This window comes from Helicoverpa zea, chromosome 2, assembly GCF_022581195.2.
Source record: "Helicoverpa zea isolate HzStark_Cry1AcR chromosome 2, ilHelZeax1.1, whole genome shotgun sequence".
Classification (NCBI taxonomy): Eukaryota; Metazoa; Arthropoda; class Insecta; order Lepidoptera; family Noctuidae; genus Helicoverpa; species Helicoverpa zea.
In genome coordinates, this window is record NC_061453.1 from 11756635 (window position 1) to 11776194 (window position 19560).

A 19560-nucleotide genomic window follows, 5' to 3' on the forward strand; every position below is an offset into this window, starting at 1 on the left:
CATCGTCTAACAAAACTTTCGTTCGAAACTCGGGCACGATACTAAGTTCTACCCAATGCATCACTGTGACTTCTGACCTTAGATTTGAAATTCCACACGCTACCCGCAACTGCAGATAAGCCCGAATTCATTGTATACTGCATTATAACTGGCTAATAAAATTTAACTTGTACGGTTCAAGTATGGCCTCGCAAACTAGGTTATTTTCAGACATAGATTTTGGGCAAGGTTAGATATAAATTATTTTAAGTAGTGTTAATTGTTAAGCCGGTGCAGTGTCTGCGGATTTGTGTTTCTCGGGTTGTAAGATTTGATTAGTTTTATGATTGTCATAAAGTGAATTACGAGTGTTTGTGACTTGCTCTGTAATTAACACGGCTTTAAGAATTAAAAGAGTAATGTTTATCACAGTGACAAAATCTTTATTCAAAATCTTATTGTCATAGCATAGTCATTTTATTCACAACGCATGTCAAAAATATTTCTCTGTAAAAATGCAAATTACATAAATCTTTCGCCTGTTATGAAAAATATGGCCCGCTCACCTAAAACCAAACGTATTTCTATACTAAAAACATGTTCCTTGCCTTCCATTTCATTAAATATAAACAGTAATATCTACAAATAAACAAGCCAAATAACTGAATATTTCCACTATTGGCATTCATGATAACCTTACCTAAGCTCACGAAATGTGGTTCCGTACATAATATTTGTAAGACTTATTTTGCAGAAGGCAAACATATTGGCAGATGTTTGCAAAATGCATGTGCTGTGGCTTGTTGCCAACTGGAATCACTGACCCGATTACTTCTTGCATTTGACGTAATAACTATAAAACGGAATTGATCTACTGCAGTAGTGTTTGCTAGGGGCATTGTCTACGTATGTGTGTGTGTGTGTGTGTTAATATTCGTGGGAATGTAGAAGTGTGGGGGTTCTTAGAGCTCTTTGGTGGCACTTTTTTACTAGGTAATTATTGTTTTTTCTTGTTTGGTTTCGACTATCGTATTTACGTTTTGTAAGTAGGATAATTATATTATAACATATACTATTCATCGCTCATAGAAATTAACAAAGTTATTAATATAATATATAATCATACAAAGAATTATCAATTTCTGGTTACATCGTTTTTTTTTACTTTTATCATGAAACTACTTTATTTTAAATTAATTTTAATATTGTTTTCTGTTTTCCAAAAACATCATTTCATCAATACTATCTTGGTACCTACTTGCATACTTAGTCTTGTAAAATGAAGATCATTCATATCAATAATACAAAATATTCCCAAGCAATATGACCGGATCGGATGCGTACGAGCATTAAGTAATAAAGATTTATTGTACTGTGAATACTGATGTTGCCATACATTTCATTGATATTTGTAAGATGGTACATGATAAATGATTTATTGAAGTTTTGTTTTATTTGTGCTGAACAATAATCTAAACGAGAAAGTTAAGAGATGTTTGTTCCTCTAACTAGTATCTAAGTTATTTAACATCAATGACTTCACGGTCCTTAGACCTACTACTTACCCATTGAGCTAACTGTATGAAAATCTAACCGTAAAAATGAAAATTGCAGGCAGCCATTTCCGGAACTACTACTTTGTATCCTCCAATACAGGCTAAGCAGCGATCCTATACGGAAGTTATAAGGAATTCACAAACCCAGAAGAGACCATAACCGGCAAAAACCGGCTGCAACCAGTCCACAACATAATTGTAAGTTACACGAGTGTTCTCCCGAATTGACATCGCAATCATAGCCCCAACACGCTGACATCCGTTTACAATTGACATCTTTATGACTGTTCATATTACTGAGTGCTGAGTGTGACTGTACCGAACGCCGTGTGGTTTTGACGAATTATTGCAATGTGGATGTGGGTTGTGTAATATGTGCATGGTTGTACAGGAACTTAACTTATTTCTGTGCCTTTCTATTGTGACTGTAGCCTAAATGTGGGAATAGGTACTTAGAAGGTTATATAGAATCTTTGAGAAGATAAACAATGAGAGATTGCTTTGCATAATATTTTAAGTAATAATTTCATGCAAACTTCGCACTTTTTATTTTAAGTAGGTATGTTTTTCAGCGTAGATTCGCCTTTTGTAACCGCACCTTACTTTTTCAACTGACAAGAGGAACCGGTGGTATTTTAGCTTACAAGAAAATGTACAGCTGTAATGAATAAATACCAAAGCAATCCATTGTTTTTAAATTGAAAGAAAAGACGACCCATTGCAAATTTAATTTCTCAGTTGCAATAAAACAATAATATATCACTACGCTCTACTTCATGTATACAATGACTTCATTTTTATAATGACCATATAATCCAACAGTATAATTGTGCCGAGCGTCACATTTTGCCAGTTTCCGTGAGCGCACGTGCTTCTTTCAGATTGGGCTCGTTAGTTACTTGTACGTCACACATCCATCACTTTTATACATTTATACATGTATAGCTATATATATATACCACAGATGTGTGTAAGTATTGACATTACAAGTTTTTTCAAAAGGGCAAAGAGTTTTGGGTTACATTTTGGGGAGCGTGCATCGAAATTGTCAAATCTGTCAGGCTACTTAGCTACCCCACCCATCACTAGACCACACAAACACATAAAACATTTTGAAACATAATCATTGGTCCTACAACCAAAAAATGACAGTGTTTCTAAGTCTGCAAGTTGAAAGTGACCAGAGACCTCAAAAATACAGACTAAGTGCGTTGAAGAAGTACACTTTTGGTAACATTTAAAATAGCACGCGAAGTCGAATAGCTAATTTAATTCAGATTTGTTATTTACTTAAAAGAAAATAAAACTTCATCCCAAACAAATAAATAGTTCACCAAAAAGCGCACATTATAAATACCTATCGACATACTACACTTACACACACACACACACATACATAACACACTTACACAAAAGTTCGCAAAACCGTTGACCGGTGTAACGGACCGAAAGAATTCCGACTCGAAGAACATTTTACTAGAGAGAAGGGAATATACTGCTGAATATTTTATCTTCATGTTGATTCTATCTGAATACTATGAAAGAAAAATAGACTTACATTAGAGGGGTGGAGTTTTTTCTAGTTGGATTATTGTTCTAGTAGAATGGAGGATGACGATAATGATCGTTCATGAAATTAGTGACGATACCAGTTTCAACCAGTTTTTTCTGGTTTTCGCGGTTGCCTTCAAAATCTATGGCAAATCTAAACATTATGAATAGGATATTTTTTATTTGCGTCGGAACCACAGACAGACATAACTGAAAACAGTTTTGAGAAGCTACACTATCCCCAGACGACATAGCCTATATTTTATCCGTGTACAGGAAAAACTTCCCTCGAGACACGGATAAAACCGTGAGAATAGCAATATAAAAATATCAGTGAGCGAATTCCATAATGTATGTATGTATATATGTAGCTATATGTGGCAACTATGTCGATATCCAATAGAGACATACACACAAACATACCTACCATAGACACATACACGACCCCACAAAACTTTTCAAATCAAACTTGCGTTCCGGAATGTTTACTGACAATCCTGTTCACTCTTACTCACACACTCACACTTCACACACACACACACTCACATATCGATATCGTTAGTGCACATCACTATTACACACACATTTAAAAGTATGTACTATGTTGCTTTTGCTCACATTTTCACATGCTTTTATTTTCAGTTAAAATGGAAAATCTCGTTATTTGTTCAGTGATAGTTTTTAAAAAACACGTTGTTGACTGTGAACACAATTTTATTCATTGCGCTTTATATTTTGTGGAGTGGACTGATTTTGTTTGATGCTATTTTGTCGCGATTTATCCAAAACATACTTTGAAAAAAACGTCTACAAAATGGTAAATATTAAGTCTCCTGTACCTAGGTAGATCAAGACTAAGCGATTGCTATACCTCCTATATTTTATTAAGGACAGAAACTTTAAAAGTGCGTCCTACACCAACTGTACTTTATCAACTTTTGTTCAGTACAAAGTTTAAATTATGGTTGGCTTTGCAGGATATATTTTTTCACACTTGTGTCCTTCTTTCACAGTAGGCACTACAGTTGTAGCTGAATAGTCAATTCTGTCTGATGCAGATCAATTTCACACTCAACCCATCTGGGACCATTCTCATATCTGCTACAAAGTAATGCTGGTCTGTCCTACTTTAAGGCCGTGTAATTACAGACACATGAGACTTTCAGATTTATCTCATTTTCATTTGGTAGGAAATCATCAAATGATCGATCCCGCTGTGGGTGCAGCGTGAGGGAGTGTCAGACTCTTACTGACTAAAACCCGCCATGTTCCTTTCGGAAACCTTTGTTGACTATGGACTAAAAAGTCTTAACTACTCTACAGTACCAGTTCACCTCCTTTATCTAGTCCTGGTGACCAACTGCCATAAAAAAGTTCTGATATTTAATTATTTACCTTATTGACGTAAAACTTCAACTTTTTGACGAAAGAAACGCCTTTTTAACGAAGTACCCACCTACATAAAAAAGTTTTAAAAGTAGTTATGACTTTACTTGTATCAGTAATCGATACATACCTACACTTTAGTTAGATGACAGCAGCAACTTTGTTGGCTGGTATTATTTCGATGACATACATAGCTCAGGTGACTGCCAGGGGGCTGCCAAACTGAAGATGGGGAGGCATACGAAAGGAGGCTCGCCGATCTGGTGGGGGTATGAACTCAAGAGTACCACAGCTTGGCGATCGCATAGAGCTAGGGTAGTCAATATTACGCGAATTGGGCTTTGGTATGGGTTGAATTGGTACTACTAGACTACTACTGACTGTCCCCCGCACTCAGAGACATTTAATGATTACTTAAGTCACTCCTTAGTGATAGAATCTCATAGAAATTCTGCCCTAAGGAACGGCTTGTAAAATTAAATGTCTCTTGAGTGTGTCCATATGAGCTCTTCATTATCAGCCAGCTAAGAGTTTGCAAATAAGCAGTCTTTAGTAATAATTACTGCAATATTTTACTTATTTTGTCTTGTCTACACGACCACCACAGAAAAAAAGCGTGAAGTTCAGTATGTTTATTTAATGTGAAAGTTAAATAAAAAGCCAAGGCCGGCCCATTAATAGATAAACACACGGCCCTGTACTTGGACCGCGCCCGTCTGTTTGCCCAAGCAAAAAACTCGCTTCCGATTATTTATATTAGAAAAGAACGGAATATGCGTAAATGTTTAGCTGGTGAAAATATTTGGAAAACATTATAGTATCCAAATGATTTTATATTACATCAACAACTTTTGTTATGTTCTGAAATATGATCATAGCTGTTAACAAGTATTCATAATCTACCTAGCCTACTCCCAAGCATTTAGTAGCAAGTAAGTATGGAGTAATAAAAATACTTTTTTGGGATCAATGCCTTCCTAATTTTTTCCTAAATATAACATTACAAATGCAAAAATAAAAGTATCTATCTAACAAGCTTTCACATCGAATCTACGAAACGGATTAACCGATATACATCGGGCGAGTTGAAAATAAGGATGAGTGGAAACTATGCCTAGTTATATTTATAAACATAGACCAATTATATCATTCTTTATCAATAATATAATACAATACAAAGTCTCAGGTATCAAATTAATATCACTCACGACTACCCTAAATAAATACGAAAAGTAATGAAAATTCCTCTAAAACGAGGTTATTATTAATATCGTTGTAACACGGAAAACAGTTATTAAACCTAAAGAAATCGTTACATCGATCATTAGGCGGCATGATAACTGAGCTTTATGACTTAATTAACTTAATAGTTTGTTTTAAATAGGACACGCTTTTAATTTTGATTGTTGATAAGTATTTCAATTTGACCACTGTCATGTGTGTTGGCCAAAATGCTGGCGGTGAGATTGGCCAAAGGTTGGCGGGTTGGTCTGCAAAAAGTTTACACCGCTTGAGAGGTCGTGAAAGTCATGCATAGCAGTTCTTGTGACTCCTCATGACGTGAAAGTGGGAGTTAGAAGGAGGAGTTTTTAGTGAGTGCAAGGCTCACGTTCGTTACCACCTCGTTTTTCTGCGAGTGCTGGTGATAAGCGTAATAATTTTCTTCCGTTGACAAATAAAGAAGATGCCAAAGGTTAGAAGGTCTAATACGAATTTAAAGATACATATATCTGAAGCGAATGAGAGTTGAAACTTGCAGCGCGGAAGGTTCTGTTCCAGTTGGCTTTTAAGCTACTGTCATATCACTGAAGAAAACTCAAAGTTCACGCCACATAACTTCGTAATTCCGAAGTAAGACGTTTGGCTTTTGAAACTCATCTAGAAACTATATTTTTTTCTCTTCTCCAACGTAAAGATGTTTTTTTTTGCCTAGTACAATTTATGAAAATGTTATATTCGCAAATATTTTAATGAATTTTGACAAAAAAAAATTAGGAAGAAAATGAGGAACAAACTCAAATATTTCTATTTCAAATACAGCGTATACATTATTCGAAGCAATTAAGCCTATAACAAGGTGAGGATCCACAACAATAAAGTTTAATTACCACTTTAAGCTCAAATACACGAAATAACACCCTCTACTTTAATTTCATAATCATCTTATTATGTTTATGTTTTGTAATAAAGACTTAATTGGAATTCTACCTTCTGCCTACGCGTATTGCGTTTAAAGGGAAAAAACAAAATAAAACATATATCCTTTTCGATTAATTTTCATTCCTCAAAAAAACCTGAAAACCTTGTTTCTTTAAAATCTTTAAAGAGAGAGATAATTTTGATACGTTTCTTAAGCTCTATTACCAAAACAACATGAAAATAGGCAATTTTAATAGGTATCATTATATTAACACCCTGTTTGTTGGCATCATTGGGCGAAGTGAATAGACCCTTAACACTCTCGTAACTGCGTTCAAACAGCCGTCTTTTGCCCAAAGAGGGTAAAGTGGGTTCAAGAGACCACCTAGGGTTAAGTCGCTTGGACCTGTATTTTAATGAATATACCTAGCTAGCGATGATAATAATTCTTCGACATTGAAATTCTGCCTTTTCTCTGGTCAAAACAGCCAATCTGTAAGAAACTCAGGCAAGTGTCAATTAGGGCAATAGCAGTGCCACTAGAAACTGTGTCGTGTTGTCAATTCATCCCTTACGTATGGCGAAACTGACTACCGCTTGATAAGTTTATCTAGGCTAAGTACTGTTATGTGATTTTGACTCATATCCATATAAATTCAATTTAGATTTACACACTTGAATATTTGTAATGAAAACTCATTTATTCAATCGGCATTTATGAATGACAATTGAAAGCCCACCCTTTTATACTAAACCATTAATCAAATTATTCAAACAAGAATCGTTCTACGGAGTACGGAACTGTAATTATTATGTATTATTAATCAAACCTCTTTCAATGAGTATTCAGAGCCAAATAAAAAAACAACTGTCACTTTCAAATTCCTGTTCGAAATTCAAAAATACCAAGCTGTGGCACGTCAGGCATCCATTATTTAAATTCGCGCGCAAAATTGAAAACAAAAAAGTAACGCGTCACTTATTAAATCTAAATTAAAAATTATAAATCCCTTCGGTGTGTTGGGAACGGTCCCGTTTCGTTCAAGGTCGCTGGATCAGTGTGTCAGGGAATAACGTATAGCCCTTAATGTGATAAAACCTTTTTTAAATCGATATTTTCGAGGGATGACGCTGCAGGATTTTTTGTATGTATCCTTTTTGATACATTAAAATGTTAAAATTTTATGTTAGTAAATAAACATTAAAATGTTAGTAAATAAACCAAATAAATCAGTCTATTTGGTTTATTTTGTAACCGTTAGATGTAACACAATTTAAAGCTTGAAACCGTTGATTGTTAGATAATTTAAAGCTTGTTTTGGGGGTTTGTTTTTTTATGTCTTGTAATTTTAAGTCACCTTGTTTGATGCGATTAAATTATCCCAAATTTTTTAATTGTACTTTCATAAAAATATTTTTATTCTCAATCTTGTCTTCAAAAATAGACTGTTATATCAACACAAAAAAAAATTAAAAAGTTAAACATAATCGTAGTCTCCGGTTCGGCTGGTGGTGTCCGGACACGGGCCGTGTGTACCGCAGTGCGGCGGGCTGCGACACGGAGCTGCGACACAGCCCTAGCGAGTCTACTGCTAGTCGCCTAATATTTACATCACTAGTAGAAGATTATGCTTGTTTTTGGTAAGTAGCACGTGGTCATCATGAGTAAAAGTTGTATTAAAAAAGGTGGTCTACTAGTTAAAGTACGTAAGTGAGTGTGCGGTGTCCTACGGTAACTTTTGACTGAGTATTTCCTTCCTCCGGGAAGTAACTAGTTCGAGCTCAAGAATAGACTCGATGGCGAAGTACCCAAGCTAAGGATGTCTTCTGCCGTAACTATGGGACACTCAATCTATGACTCAGTAAACGTGAATGAAAATATCTTTATGAAATCTGGCGATTGGTCTACAAAATCTAGATAATTTCTAAAACTAAAAAGATTTTATATTTTGTACTTTATTTGTTTTCTGAAATAATCCGGATGTATCATGTGTTACTTACTATGAAACATGCGCAACTATGGGCAAAATAAATAAAATACATCAAGCTCGCCTTGTCTTAATTTAAAATCTACAACCGCCCTAAAAAATCCAAATACCATAGAATTTAGAAGACCCAAACAGCATTAAACCGAATTCAGACCTCGACACAGTTCAAATATCGCAAGAAAGAAAGAAAGAAAGCGTAATAAATGTTGGCAGGACTATCTACCCACAAACAGATGATATATCGTCGCGAATCACGAAATCGGAAGGTCAAGTATAGTTGAAGAAAGAGTGGCCATCGATGTACTGTTGCTGGAAGCGGCCGCTGTTTTAAATCTGAGTAGGTAAAGACATTGATGGAAGAAGACGGGTACACTTTCGTACATTAATGGGGCAGTATTTTATAAAATTATGATATTGGTGGCAATTGATAGCTACCGTATTATCACGCAATCACTGTATTTTCTTCGGATTTTCCATAGCAGAAGTTTAAGGGACTTTTTGTTCTCCTTATAGACAGTTTGCGTGCCACAAACTCTATCGCACAAAAATAGTAGCGCCTGCATAGCACCAAATATTAGATTAAATATTAGATTTTTGGTGGCTCTTAAATGTCCATTTTCGTTTAGATCATCAAAAGATTTTTTCAAATCACACACTACACTACTCAAGGCAGGGCGCTCCGGAGCCGCTTCCATAAACTTTATATCTGTGTAAGTTACGCGGCAATCAGACGAGTTTTCGTGGAAACAATGTTGAACTCCTTCAATGCCAGACAGAACCGCGCAGACTTAAGTACCGATACTTTACACGACTAGGAAATTAAAGGTCAATTTGTGCTAAGTGTGACGATTCTTTATATACAAACTAACTTCTGCACCTGGTTTCACCCACGTCTCGATAGTACTACTTTCCTCACCTGGATAAAAAGTTGCCTATGTACTAGACTGTCTATTACTAAACATTTGTATAGGTACGGTACATAGGAACGCGAAAATAACTCTGTCTTTCTAGTCATGTTTACGCCAAAACTACTGGACAATTTTAAATGTTACACAGATAATCTATTTAGAGCCTACGAAAGAACTTAAACAGAGGCTTTTTATCCAAGTGTAGGAAGTGGTTACCTCGAGATACAGATAAAACCGCGGGGAAAAGCTAGCAGTTACCTATAACAAAAAAAAATAAACAAAAACAAAACAATAGCTCATTATCTACATTAAAAGAACGAACTCAAGACATCGCCCGAAGCAATCCCTAAACGAAATCCATAATAAACAAAACGTAAACAAATACGTTTTCATTACGCTCTTCTCAGTTTTCCGTCAGCGCTCCGCTAATTGGTGTATCAGTTTCAAACGCAACGCTGTGATTGGTCGACGTCGTTTTAATTAGCACGACTACGACGTATGGGAATAAAAAACTGTAACACGACAACGGGTAATTTTCTCTGTGTCGAAGGAAATGTTTTTTCGTTTTGTTATTGTTTGTTTATACTGTTTTTGTTACTATTATAACATTTACTGCGATAACTCAATAATGAGATATATGATATTATATTATTGTGTATTGTTTGTAAATATCTTCACAATTAGGAGATAAGAAAAATATGTTTGTTGAACATTGTAAACCTAATAAATGGTCATCATTCTCTTAATATTTTTTTTACATGTAACAGTAATTCAAGAAAATAATATACTTATTAGGGTTCACAAGATTTTTCAAGTCACCTTAGCTGTGTCCCGAGAAATCTACAAACCCAGGTAAAAAGTAGCCTGTCATCATCTCCGGAGTACCACCTATCTCCATGACACCTCCATCAGTTCGGCAGGAAAGCAAAGAGAAAAAAGTTTACTTTCCCTTTCATAATATTCCTGATTCTCACCACAGACAAAAAAATCGACCAGCAACACCAAGAAATACGGCACAACCAAGTAACCTTCTTATCATAACATCGTAGGCCATAGTAAAAAGCAGCACAAAAGTGGGTCAAATGAATAATAAAGTTTATTATCACGTAGCAATCAGCTGACGATGCGTGGGTGGTCACCAAAATAAAGCCAAAGCGTGGGCTCGGGGTTCAAGGTCTGACTTGCAAATGTATACTGAAATCACTATACATTGTAAAGTTTAAGCCTTTCTGGGAATCTCTGTTCTGGAGGTACTTAAAAAGTACTGCGATAGTACAGTAGTGTGTCTGTTCAAGGTGGGCCCAAAACAGCGAGTTATGAATGGAGTTTAAGACCTTTCTGCACCATTTAACTATAACATTGGTCAAATTTGTTACCAACGTAAGTGTTTAATTACATTGAATATAATCAGCAGTTTTTCGATCAATTTTACAAAAATGGCTTGCCCTTTGCCACTTGTTATATATGTATTTTGTGCATCCACATTCGACAAATAAGTATTTAAAAAGTCATAGATACTAGAAGTATGACTGAAGTATTTAACTGTCTAAATATCTTAAAATAATCACAATATGTAAAAAAAGCCCGTTCTTACGTTCTTGCCAAACTTTAAATTCGTATACATTTAACAATAACAGTACTCGTTCACTCCATCAATCTTATATCTCGTAAGTTTACTTTATAATATAGTTCTTCTATTACGCTAGTGTATATCGTGCAAGTTCCTCAGCAGTCGCCCTTCAAGAAGGTCAAACACATCGACTGCTGTATAAAGGAATGGATGAATGTGGGGAAAGAGAGAATTTCTGTGAAGATAGTGGCATGTAGTATGCTGTTAGTGCAATTTTATATAAAATGTACGTTACTTTGGTATCGATCTAGTGTGAATAGCGAGGATCTTGCATGGGAAATGCAAAAGTAGAGATATTTGAACATAGTGCAGGTGAAGAAAGTGATGTAGGAAAACGGGTACTATAATATTATTATTACACCCTGAAAAATACTTTTCATCCGGTGCGCCAAGTTACCACGGGGCGCGGGTGAAAAAACTGTCAGAAGCTAGTATACAACATTTACGAAAGATGTTTTTAATCCTACATTATTTTCCTAAGATTGCGAATACACAGGTTTTATTAGTGTTTAAACTCCTATTATTATAACTATCTACCTTCATTACAGACCTCAAAACCCCACGAACTAGTAGCCAGCCTATCCACACAACTCGGTCTTTGCTGATAAAACAGCAAAAAGCATAAGTCAGGAGAACTAACATCGGTAATAGCGGTTGCTTGCAAATATTTGGTTGGCAGTGAAACAAATGTCACGGCGACCGGTAATGAGCCGACGTAGGGACTAAATAAATTATCATTATGATGTTTTCGTACTGTATTTCAAGGTCAAACCTTAGGCTATGGAGTTGTGAAGGAATTTTAGTGAAGGAGCGTGTGATGAGATGTAAATGGCAGTAAATTGGGGATGAAAATGTTTAAAGTAGGTGTTTAATGTGAGTGTTAAGGTAGGACGTTAAAATGCTGTTTTCCGACGGTCATTCAAACATCTTTTAGAGTCGCTACGAGTAGTCGGAAGCCTTAAAGCCTGACCACCTACCAAGAGGTATCGAGATGCTCAAATGCGAAAATAACTCTGCCTGTCGGTAGCGCTTTCACGCTAAAACTAATGAACCAATTCAAATGTATAAGACAAAGATAGTCTAGCTACAGCCTGAGAAAGAACATAGGTTATTTTTAACAAGTGTGTGTAGTTTCCATCGGCACGGAGATGGAATTACAGGGACCATCTAATATCCTTATAATTCCCGCAGTTAAGTACTTATCACCCGCAGTGTTCAACAGCCATTAAAACAAAAGAACTACCAATCAATACAATAAACACTATTTAGCTATGAAGCCGGAAAATCCTAAACAAGAATTCCGTGCCTCATTTCGTGGCTACCAGTGTATTTCGGTCACGTACCGGACAAGCAACCCGCGTAAGGAGTCTTAGCGCTCTGAGCCTTTTAATACAAATGGAATTTTCGAAAAAAATCTACCGTTAAAATAACAGAAAATTCTGGAACGATTTTTATGTGGATTTTTTTGGGAAGAGCCAGACTTCATAGTTATTCTGTATGTATTTAATACTGTCTGGGTTTCTAGTTAGCGTACTTTTTTGCCTATTATTGGTCTAGAAAGCGTTATAAACACACGCATCCGAAGTATTACTGCTAGCATTTATGACTGGCATCCTTGCATCCATGTCTACAAGCAACCAGTTACAAATTGAGACTACTAATAATCTTGATATAACTTCTTCTGTCTACCCAATCTTTCCCAATTATGTCGGGGGTCGGCTTTCAGCCTAACCGGAAGTAGCTGAGTACCAGTTATTTTACATGGAGTGACTGCCTCTCTGACTTCCTCAAAACCCAAGCAAGCCGATAAACCCTTGATAAGACTGGTTGTCACCTTGTAAGACTGGAATATCCGTAACGACTGTCAAAGAATGTTCATGTGACAGCCGGGACCCACCAGTTAAGCGTACTTTCCAAAACACGGCCGAACGTTTTGTTCTTTTTGAGCTTGAACTAACAGTGATTCTAGCTTTTATCTTAAAAACCTCTATCTCATTCTCGCGTTCCGAGGGAACTAAATCCCGAACATGGATGAAATGTAGCCCATATGTTATTTTGATAAATGTGCAAAAAATCATAAAGATCTATCCAGTGATTTTATCATACAATTATAACAAACGTATACCGAAATACATTCTTAAAAACTCGCATTTATAAGTGAGAATATTCCTTGGATAACTTTGCCTAGTCACCAGTAGTTTGCTAAAACCACATAATAATGTACTATCAAGCATATTGTTTGTACGTCTCAAGGCCGTATATCCCAAGAATCCGATATTTCAATAACACGGCCGCTGACAGCCTGAGTGATGGAAAGGTAACTTTACTCATATATATTAATTTCTTTTATACCTCCCATCGAAGATTATGCCAGACTTCATTCGTATAATGGAACGTGGAACGTAATAAATTAGATTAATTTTGTTGGAAATATTAGTGTGGATAAATAGATAATTTGGGAATAAATTATTTCAATAAAAATGCATTTGATGTATGTAGATGGACCATACATCGGAATGTATGAAGTATCGAACGAAATAAATACGAATGTATGAAGAAGAATACGAATGATTGTCTTTTGATGTTGGCCACAAATTCGGATTTGTGAAGAAATCTTGAAGTTGAGATTTTTAATGTATTATTTTACGTTCTTTTTTAACATTAAGGTACATTGTCGTATAGAGTTAATAAATCTCTCTTTATATAAATAAATCGTCTTAAAGTAAATAAATGATAAATATAATAACATTAAGAAGCATCATACTGAAAATCAACCTTGTTCCCACAAGACCCAAGATCATAATATATAGCAATCACACGACACCTGGCAACTATCATTGGTTAATAATTGGCCAATATACAGCGTGTTCCTGGTTTGTCAAACGATTGGTTACCCATCACTACAGGAACCCTTCCCCTACGACTGTAGCGGCCGTGACGATTCCAAATCAGCTGATATTCATATAATTGAGACCTTCCAGAACAATATAATTTGAAAAAAAGTTATGTGATACAGATCCATACGTAAATCGAAGATAAGAGTGAATAAATCGCTGTATAACATTCTAAAGTATGCAATAAAAACAAATGACTGTACGCAATATAAAAACAGTCTGCGGAAACAAAGAACTCATGGTGCGCTCACGGAACAAGGTCGAGGCTTTCAGGACAATTATGGCAAAACGACAGCGCTCGCACAAACGCCGGGCCGTGGGATAACCGCGCACTGTGACACCCAGTTCATCCCATACAACATCAGCCACCCCCCAACAAAAGTCCTTGGCTTGACCGTGAAAAATAAAATATATCAAACCCCGATGTACGAAGCAGAAACCCTATTTTTCTCGTAACAATACCACTTCCGCGAAATTAAACATCGTAGCAAAATTCGCAGGATCCCAAACGCATTGTTTTCTACGCCAGTGCTACGCCGCTACGGGAACGTAGCCGCGTAGCGACTAATTACAATTTTTCGACGGTTGCCGCGGTTCAGCTCGGATGGGATGTCGATACGATCTCGTCGGTAATTAGTTAATATTATATAACTTTTATCTAGATTTTATCAAATCAGGTCGATGAAAAATCAGAAAAAAATGCGGAACAAATCCCTTTTTGAAAAAAAGCACCTTACCTGATATAGATGTCTCGTTCCCACGGATTGAAGGTCGGAGTGTCAGTGTTTGTAGTGTAAGGGCACTGATGCACTCGCGGGCTCGTGCGGCTGCTGCGAGCGCTGGCAACTCACTGACTGGGCCCGGCCGGGAGCCCCGCCGCCCGCGCCCCGCGCCGCGCCCCCGCGCCCTAGCGGATAAACAACGTGCATTGTGGGCCCGATCTGTGGGCCTACCCTGCTTCACACACACATGCAAACTTCTCGCGGGATAACCTCCAAGTCACCTCTCCATTGCGCGCTTTGTGTACCAGAAGCTCACATTGTACCATCACAAACGCGCAACGTATGATACATACGTATCTAAGCGATGTTATCAGCTCGAAGTATAATGGTTATCAAATAAATTTTCCGCCCAGATAGTAAGTCTAGCGTTATAGATTTTGGATTTAAGTTTCATGATTGCATAGATCGGGGACAATGATAGGTACGTACACGTTATTGGGGCTTACGTGGACAGTGGCGGGCTTTGTGTTGGGCTGGCCTGTAGGTAGCCACATATGTCTCGTATCGGTAATCAATTAAAATGCATGATAGTGCAAAAGGAATTGCTCGTACTATAGCTAAGTTTGTAGAAAGAGGGTGTGTCTCAGCGTAGAGATACGCATTTGTACGATAAAGCCGGTACACTAGTACAAGCGAGAGCGACTACAACACTGATATTATCGCTCAAACTATTGGATTGCTACAGAAAGTCTGACGATCAGTCTTACGGGTTGCCCGGGTAATTGGGTTGAGTAGGGCAAATAGACAGTCGCTCTATGTAAAACACTGGCATCTGTTTAGTATGGAAACTTACCCCCATCATAGTTGGGAAAAGGCTAGGCAGATGATGAAATAAATGCTACAACGTACTGTGACGATGCCTTAGCTACAACCCATTGTTAGGAAAAAGCTAGCTTCCACACAAATTAAATAAATAAAATTTCTTAATTTTATTCCTTTGCCACAAAACCAAAATTGACCTATTTTTCAAGCAGCAACCCTTTAATAAGATCAGTCCGATACAACCAAGGGCATTTTATTTTGAAAACATGGCTACGCATAAATTAGTTAAATATATAAAGGTAGCCTTATCTGCGGTCGATATTTATTCGGGCATTAAGGAAAGGTAAAAAAAGACAAGCGAAGGATGCTAGCACTGGACCCCGAGTTACTCTGGTTTTGGCAATACATTCATGATTTTGGGAGATTTCGGAGACAGATTTTTTCTAATTAAAACACGCCAAAGGGCAAATAAGTACGTAAATAAGTGCTTAAAATTGTATGTACTTGTTATAGCTTTAGTAGTTTATATAATAATATGGTTGGTTACTTAGTCGAAAATCCCTTGAGCTATGAAAAATATATAAAGAAAGATATTTTTTTTAGCTACGCTTCAGAATAATTGAGTATTTTTAAACAAAAATCTTCAGCTAATCTATCACTTCAAAACATTACTTTTAGCACTAATGTCGCAAGACAAATTAAGCTTATAAAAAAACACTTTATATTCATAGCACTATTCAAAAATTATTAATAAAACACGATCGCTATATTCACACACAAAACATTCATTCCAATGCATGGAAAGCCTGCAGCACATACATACGTCACACAGTGATTTTTTTATTTACTTTGAATAAATTCCTATAACACTACGCCCACTAGCGGTCCGTAGGGAACCGACTGGTTTTTTCAAAGCTTTTTTTTTGTACTACGCTCTTTTTTGCTGGCTTTTCGTGTATAGCTGTTACCAAATGATGCTCGATTTCAAAGGGTGTATTTGCTTCACCTACATATTTTGAAGTTGTATGTACGAATTTGATTGTGTAAGAAATGTTTGGTCAACTGCCTAGGATTTTCCGAATTGTTTCCAACATTATTAGGGTCGGCTTCCAGTCTTAGCAAACCAAGGAACAATTGCCTACCTGACCTCCTCAACCTAGTTACCTGGGAAACCTGATACCCCTTGCTCCCATGGTGGTAAAGAATCATGAGAAGATAGTCACCTATCCACGGACCTACCACACCAAGTGTTGTTTAACAATCAACCCATACGTTTTACTTACCTATGAGCTCGCCACCACTAACTAGCAAAATATGGTACAACTTAACTCCAATCATTAACTATAAACACAACCATTACTTGATTATACCCATACCAACGCTTAAATTAAAGACAAGAGGTAATATAATTCAGTCTCGTACTAGCAGCGATTCGATGCAGTCGTGTTGCTTACGCGTCTAATCTATATATATAAAAACTAGCTTCCGCCAGCGGCTTCGCCCGTGTGGTGTGTTGATAAAAAGTAGCTTATGTGTTAATCCAGGGTATCGCCTATCTACATACCAAATTTCAATCAAATCGGTCCAGCCGTTTTTGCGTGATTGAATAACAAACATACATCCATACATTCTCACAAACTTTCAAATTTATAATATATAGGAAGGATAGGATAGGATTTATAATATAAGTAGGATGAAACCCGCTGTCCGTTGTCACGACATAACATGAAAACGGCTTGACAGATTTAGCTGAAAATTAGAGGAGAGGTAACTTAGACCCGGAAGAGGTTTTTGTCACCATCCGGCTACGGGACGCGGGTGAAATCGCGGGCGAAAGCTAGAGGTTATGGCACATTATAGCGGCACCGCAACAGCACGGCTCCACACCAGCATTTAAGTTGTCATTCAATTTAGAGCATTAAATCGTGTATATTATAATATATTTCGTAATGTCAATATGAAAAAGCCAACGGCGAGCAGTCAGCGTGCTTGCCGCTTCCACACAACTCGACTCGCCGCCCGCGTGCTGCAAGCGAGCGGTCCTCATGCGTACAGCGCGCCGACGGCGTGCTAATTGCGCGCCGACTCCGAGCCGGCAGCGAAACAACATCATTACGTCGTGTTCAATCATAACATCAATCATAATCGTCTTAAAATAATATTGAGTTTGCGGTGACAGCAAGCTTACACCTCGCGGCCGGCGCGCGGTCGGCGCGCCGACGGCGAGCGGACGGCGCGCCGACGGCGAGCGGACAGCGCGTGGTTGGCGCGCTGGCAGCTAGCCGTAGTCTTAATTCGAGGCTACGCCGTGCTGCAGCCGTGCTGTTGCGGTGCTGCTATAATGTGCCACAAGCTTTATATTTTATAAAAGTATTAGGTATAAGCGCGGCGCGAGCCGTTGCTAGAGATTATAGTCGCCATGAGTGAACAACTTGTGGCGAATGAGCTGCTGGCGTTCCTGCAGCAGAAGCTGGACGTGATGGAGGAGGTGTCCGCTGTCCAGATCTGCGCGTCGAATTTCAGCGAGGATGACGTCGCTGCTGCAAAGCAGCTGCTGTACTGGTCGCTCAACAAGAGCGACCAGATGGTGTCCCGCCGGCGTGACGGGACAAAGAAGAGTATACAAGACATCATCACGCTACTTAAAGAGACCCACCCTGACGACGTGCCGACGTTTGTGGCGAAGGACCTGAGCAAGCTCCCTCCCGTGACAATTGACCACGTCGACGTTACGTGCCTGCTGAAAGACATAGTCTTTCTTAAGGCTAGCTTAGCGGATGTGCAGAAGCAGCTGGATGCATCTCAAAATACCGTCGCCAGTTTGCGCAGCGAAGTTAACGAGTTGCGTAAATCGGTAACGGTAACTAGGTCACCTGTGGATGCATCGTGCAACGTTAACACGCGGCGCGGAGCGTGCCTCGATGTATCGGGTGCAAGTTTCGCGTCAGCAGTTTTGTCGCCATCGCCGCTGTCACCGCCGAATGCTGAGTCGGCACAGTGCGCGCCTCGTGCGCCCCGCTGCCCCGATCCCGTCCCTGCGGCTCCTCCGCTCGCCGCCGCTCGACCGCTCGATCAGCTGCTCGTTTCTGCAGCCTCGGCGAAACCTAATGGTGTTCATCGAGAGTATGCCAGCGTCGCCGGAAGCACAATTGGTGCAAAAATGAAGCCCATGCCCGTAAAGGGACCGGATCGGGCTGATGATGATGGGTTCGTGATGGTGCAAAGGAGGAAGCGCCGTCAGCGAGCCAACAAGAACCGCTGTGGCAAGGCTCCTGTGGAGCCGAACACAATAATCTGTGCTGCTAAGCCGAACACCCCGGTGTACATCTCCCGCCTACCCTACACCACTAAGGCGGAGGACATCGCGGAGTACGTGCGCCAGAAGCTAAGGTACGCCCCGAGAGTGCAGCTGCTGGAGTCGAGCCATAACGCCAACTTCAAGGCGTTCGTGGTGCGAGTGCCGACGTGCTTCCTGCACCTCGTGTTGGACGAGAACTTCTGGCCACAGGGCGTGGTGTTCCGTCGCTTCCGCGGGCAAGTGCCACAGAACCGCACGGAGTGACATAGTGCGTAGTGAAGTGTTACTAATATAGATTTAAGTTTTTTATATACTAACAATGTTTGTACAATATAATATGTATGTTAGTCTTTAAGGTATTTATCTATGGGCCTGTGATGCCTGATAATAAAGATGATTTGATTTGATTTGATTTGAATACGAAGCTCAATTATGTTTCAATTGAAGCGGTCAGGCTGTGGCACATGCATAATTTGCAAACGCTGGGAGCGCCGCGTCACAGTGAGTGCTTCGGACACGTTAGCACTGTGGCGATGTGTGCCCCTAATGTACGATCATATGGAATTTCAGTTGCTTATTTAGGGGTATTGGAATAGTCATAACAAATGAGAGTAAAGAATACATCTTTTATAGATAAACTCACTAGAAGCCCTAAAACATATCAATAGAAAAACCACTGTCGATTGA

General features: G+C 38.5%; 2 protein-coding genes across 2 annotated transcripts in view; one reads left to right on the forward strand and one right to left on the reverse strand.

Moving 5' to 3' along the window:
- The window catches only part of LOC124642638 (acetylcholinesterase-like), a 43101-nt gene extending 28156 nt beyond the window's left edge, over positions 1-14945 (reverse strand). The window contains exon 1 of the mRNA XM_047181177.1: positions 14769-14945. The gene's annotated coding sequence lies outside the window, so the exon portion shown is untranslated. The remainder of the gene's footprint in view (positions 1-14768) is intronic.
- A 3049-nt stretch (positions 14946-17994) lies between these two features.
- Positions 17995-19560, forward strand: LOC124645094. Its single transcript, XM_047184837.1, has 2 exons — positions 17995-18894; positions 19507-19560. The coding sequence occupies exons 1-2, from the start codon at positions 17995-17997 to the stop codon at positions 19558-19560; spliced, it is 954 nt and encodes a 317-aa protein (XP_047040793.1).